The 5,225-nt window shown below is 39.2% G+C and overlaps 1 protein-coding gene across 2 annotated transcripts in view; it reads right to left on the reverse strand.

Annotated features, from left to right (window-relative positions):
• Positions 1–3,750: 3,750 nt before the first annotated feature.
• LOC105552089 (semenogelin-1-like) overlaps positions 3,751–5,225 on the reverse strand; it is a 3,307-nt gene continuing 1,832 nt past the window's right edge. For both annotated transcript variants that reach the window (XM_011997607.1, XM_011997606.1), the window contains exons 3-4: positions 4,792–5,198; positions 3,751–3,918 (exon numbers count right to left, since the gene is read on the reverse strand). In XM_011997607.1, the coding sequence (XP_011852997.1) occupies positions 4,836–5,198 (363 nt within the window). In that variant the 3' untranslated portion in view covers positions 3,751–3,918; positions 4,792–4,835. The remainder of the gene's footprint in view (positions 3,919–4,791; positions 5,199–5,225) is intronic.

The following is a 5,225-nucleotide window of genomic DNA, read 5'->3' on the forward strand; positions in this document are numbered from 1 at the left end:
GTATTGATGAGGATGTGGAGAAACAGCAACATTCAGACATTGCTGGTGGGACTATAAAATGGTAGAGTCATTGTAGAAAACAGTGTGTCAGTTTCTTCAAGAGTTAAACAGTGTTGCCATGTGACCCCAAAATTCCACTTCCATGATAATACCAAAGAGAACTGAAAATGTATTCACACAAAAATTTGCACATGAATGTCCATAGCAGCATTATCAATAATTAGTAAAAACAAGAGCATCTTGGAAGAAAGGAACCTTGATCTGTACCTTGCATGGAATGCAAATATTAATCAATTGGAACCATAAACCTTAACATAGATGCTAAACCTATGCAGCTTCTAGGGAAAGATATCACAAACAGAACATTTTTGCGGGCTTGGAAAGGGCAAAAGTTCTTAGACACAGTAATATCCCATTTAAAAGGGAAAATAGATATATTTGATTCTGTCACACTTTAAAACTTCTACTCCCCTGAATACACCATCGGTAAGAAAATGAAAAAGAAAAAAAAAAAAAAACCAAACCACACACTGGGAAAAATTTTCACTCCTAGGTATTTACCACAGATACTTAAAAATACATGTTATTGTGTCTTGTACAGGGATTTATGTGATATCTTAATTCACTGTCGCTCAGTTGGGAACACCAAATGTTCATGTATCAGCAGATAAATGGAAGAACAAATATGGAGACTCAAACAATGTAATATTATTCAACAATAAAAAGAATGAACTGCTGATACATACAAAAACAATGAATCTCAAATACTGAATAACAGTCAGACACAAAAGGTAATGTTATCATATGATTTCATTATGTAAGGATTAAAAACAAGCAAGTTATTAGTTTCTATGTCAGTATAAGATTTGTGCCTGAAGGGCTTCGAGTGAATTTGAAAGGGGCATAAGGCAAGATGAATGTTCTATATGCTCATCTAGGTGTTGGGCAACCACGTGTATGTGTTTGTCAATCTCATTCAAACAGATATATAAGATCTGTGCATTTCTTTATATGAGTTTTACCTCTATTTCAAAGAACATGTAAGAAAAGATTGTTTTGTTATTGTTATTTCCAAATTTGTTGTCATTCTGGCACTTTTCCCTGAGCACTTTGGCTGTGATCATCTCACTGAACACATCTAAGCATCTTTATGCGATGGTTATTATACCCCCTCATTAAGAGGCAAGAGGTCAGTATCAGAGATCCTGTGACCCAAGACTATGCAAGTGGTGGGAACCAAAGTTCATGCTAATTGTACCACAGCACACAGCATTTATGACTCTGGCTCTTTTGCTTGTTTACATGTCAGTTTATTTTTCCCTCCCCCATGCAATCAGCAACATGTCAGGGAAACTGTTTAATGTATTTCTCTCCATACATAGAGGAGAGAATCTGTTCAGCAGACTGTAGCAGGTATTTCTAGCTTCCCTGATGCTAAGGCCCCTAAGCCCATCATAACCTCTCCTTTCTAACTGCTGGGCTGGGAAAATAAAGCAGGTGACTGAGCACAAGGTCTCTATTCTCTTGGAAAGGTAGCAGTGAAGAGAGACAGAGTTCTCATGCCACTATGACAAAGTCTGTAATCACACACCTACAGGCGACATGAAGACATTAAGACCTGATGGAGACTCTTTCTTTCTCTCTCTCTTTCTCTGTCTTTTTCTCTTTCTTTCTTTCTTTTTCTCTTTCTTTCTTTCTTTCCTTCTCTTTTTCTTTCTTTCTCTCTCTTTCTCTTTCTTTTTCTTTCTCTCTTTCTTTCTTTCTTCTCTCTCCTTTCTTTCCTTTCTTTCTCTTTCTTTTCTTCTTTCTCCTTCCTTCCTTCCTCCCTCCCTCCCTTCCTCCCTCTCTTTCTCTCTCTCTTTCTTTCTTTCATTCGTTCTTTCTTTCATTCTGTCTTTCTTTCTTCTTTCTCTTTCTTCCATCAGGAAACAGTACTTTTATTGTACATATGAGACAAACAAAACAACAACAAATGCTTTGCCAGAGTCATACAGCCAAAGAAGTAGAACTAAAAGGAAAATTTATGGTAAGCAATTGCTAATTCTCTACAATTTCTTCTTCACCAAGCTATTGCAGCACAGGGGCCATTCAGCTGTGTATGCGTGTGCTGCATGTGTGTGAGAAGTGGAGATGGGTACCTGTGGGCCCACAGCACACCCATATACATATTTCTTGGCTGATCTATACTAATCCTTAACAATGACATACTTGGTAGATTTTATGACTTAATACACACATAAGTGGATGCCTGGCTGTGGTGGTGGACAATCATAGCTACACCTACTCTTTTGGCTCTTTTGATGAAGCTGACCCTCTGACTTTCAACCTGTTGGCTAGCTTAGGGAATGATTCACTTCTCCTGGAAGACGTCATGGCTCTTTATAAACTTATGGCTCCTTGGTTGTTGGTATGTGGGGCCCAGGCTAACCCAACTCTGGGCCTATATGATCCATGATTTTGAGGGTGGGCAACAGTGCCAATATCTGCTCCAAGTAGGCCTGTGTCGTTCTGAAGCATTCATATCCATCTGACCTATTCTGGCCCTACCAAATTTACTGCAGCAATGGGCCTCATTAGACACCATCTTTAAGATCTTACTGACCTCCTTTCTTTCTTTTTCCTTCCTTTCTTCTTTCCTTCCTTCCTTTTCTTCCTTCCTTCCTTCCCTCTTTCCTTTCTTTTCCTTCCTTCCTTCTTTCCTCTTTCTTTCTTTCTTTCTTTCTTTCTTTCTTTCTTTCTTTCTTTCTTTCTTTCTTTCTTTCTTTCTTTCTTTTTCTCTCTCTCTCCTTTCTTTTCTTTTCTCTCTCTCCTTTCCTTCCTTTCTTTCTTTTCTTTCTTTCCTTCTTTCTTTTCTTTTCTTTTCTTTCTTTCTTTCCTTTCTTTCTTTCTTTCTTTCTTTCTTTCTTTCTTTCTTTCTTTCTTTCTTTCTTTCTTTCCTTCTTTCGTCTACAATATTGAGCCAGTAAGTACTATGAAGATTGCTGTGTCAAACTTTTCCATGTTGCAGATGTGGGACTTAAGCTTGCAGGAAAGAACAGATTTAGGCAAAGATATACAGGTTATTGTGGCAGACTTGGAACTAGAATCCAAATCTCTTATTCTTAGTCTTGTGATTTTCTCACTCCCCTATGTTGGCCTCTTCTCCTGGAGGTTTAGCTTTCTCTGGAAACTTTTTTAAAATAGAGGGGGAAAAGACAGTATAGACAGCAGAATTTCCATTATGAAGACACCACCTGCCTCAATATTTCTTTGACTAGTGCTCTGGTCTTTCCATCCACAGGTGACATTTTAACCCACTTGCTGTTACTGAAGTTGTGCAGATTTAACATATCACCTTTGGTGTAATTGCATCTCAATGGATGCTGTAGGGGTAAGACATTCTTAAGCTAAGTGAAGGGATGTGCTACTGTGGAATTGATCACCAGCAGATCAGAGACTTTCCCAGGGCCTGTTGCAATACATTTCCTCTTGTCTTTCTTGGATATTTTTAGTTCCTGGGGTCTGATTAGTACCAGGGTCATGAGAGCCTTTAGTGTTGGCCTCAGGTGGTAGACATGTGACTGGCAGACTAACAGCACCCTATTTTTAGTGTTGGTTTCTATCAATACATCTAGAAATGTGGCTTTGATTACTATTCTCCCTAGTGCTTCAAAAATATCCCTTTATTTTCTTTCAAAACCATTTATATTAGAAATGCCCTCAACCCCTTGAGCAACTAGGAATCCAGAGAAAACAGGAGTCAAAAGCAGATGAAGCAGAAAATGATCTCTTTATTGGAAGTTTGAAGGGGCTTCAGGTTGAGAAAGCCTAATTCAAGGAAGCACGGGCAGGTGGTGTCATCCATGGACCAAGAATCTGAAACTACATGGGAGTGTGCATCTCAGAAACATCACAGAATTCACTGAGGTCAAGTGATACCTAGAGAGAAAGAAGAGAATCAATGATGTGAATACAGTAAAAAGTGAAGGGTGGGGATGGTAGCTGGGCCCCCTGTCCCCTTTAGCTCCAATTGTACCAGCCCTCTATTACTAGGATACCAGGCCACTAGTTGCCAGCCGGGGCCACTGTTTCTGCTGCTTGCCCTCTCTTCAAGTACAGTGTTACTTATTGCAAAGAGGCAGGGAAGCACCATTACCCCTCTCAGGGCTTCAATTTTCTTCTCCTGATGTTGCAAACATCTAATTGGCCCATGAGATCTCTCACCATCTCTTGTGTCTCCCTTTCCATCTCCTCTTTCACAACATGAACAGGGATCTTTCTACTTTTCTCTTTCCTGTATTCTGAGAGGGAGGACTGCTAGTCTTTGGGCTTGTGGTCTCTGAAGGAGCATAGATGAACCCTAACAGGGATGCAAGAACATTCATTGGTGCGCAGAAAGAAAATATTAACTGCTATAATCCTTTATACTATATAGGAAATAAATTGAGGTTTACTAACCTAAAGTATAAGAACTGACAAGAGTATACCATAAACTTATAAATACGCATACGTAGTCAGTACAGGTTCAAAAAAACCTTTAGGAGGTAGGCATATACAAAAAAAAATTATTGAAGAATATTCAATTAAGGATAGGAATTCTAGGACCTCATGATAGGCCAAACATCCTTCTGTGCCACTACCAGACCCTCTCCTCACCAGGGAATTGTGAGGCTCATCTTCCTAACACTTGTTATACAGCACTTCTATTGGTGTGAACAATGGTTATCAATCCTACAAAAGTCCTGGAGAGTCCCCAACAATTCTAAACATTGGGAGAGGTATCTCCCCTATTTGCTAAAAAAAAAAAATTACCTTGATATTGATCCATCCTTTCACATGGTTACTGAATGGTAGGTTTATGTAGATAATGGATTTCTGTCGTAGTTATGACGTTGTACCAAATGATGACTACTGTCACCTTCATGTTCTACAAATACAATATCCAGTGCCCCATGAGATCCATGTTGGTGCCTGACTTTTTGTTCATGACTGAGTAGGTCTTGTTCTCTATTTGTAGATTGGCCAGACTCTCCGTTTGCATTTTCACCATGCCGTGACTGTTGCTTAGGATTTGGTGCCTGGATTTGAGATTTGCCTGCTATTCGGTTCTCAGTTTGGCTATAAATACTGCTTTGGGATACATCTTTCTGAACACCATTTTCTCCATAGTGGAGTCGTCTTTCTTCTGTACTTGAAGATTGGTATGATATTTTATTTGCCTTTTGGCTATGCTCTTGCTCTTGACT

The sequence above is a fragment of the Mandrillus leucophaeus genome, unplaced genomic scaffold (assembly GCF_000951045.1).
Source record: "Mandrillus leucophaeus isolate KB7577 unplaced genomic scaffold, Mleu.le_1.0 Scaffold544, whole genome shotgun sequence".
Classification (NCBI taxonomy): domain Eukaryota; kingdom Metazoa; phylum Chordata; class Mammalia; order Primates; family Cercopithecidae; genus Mandrillus; species Mandrillus leucophaeus.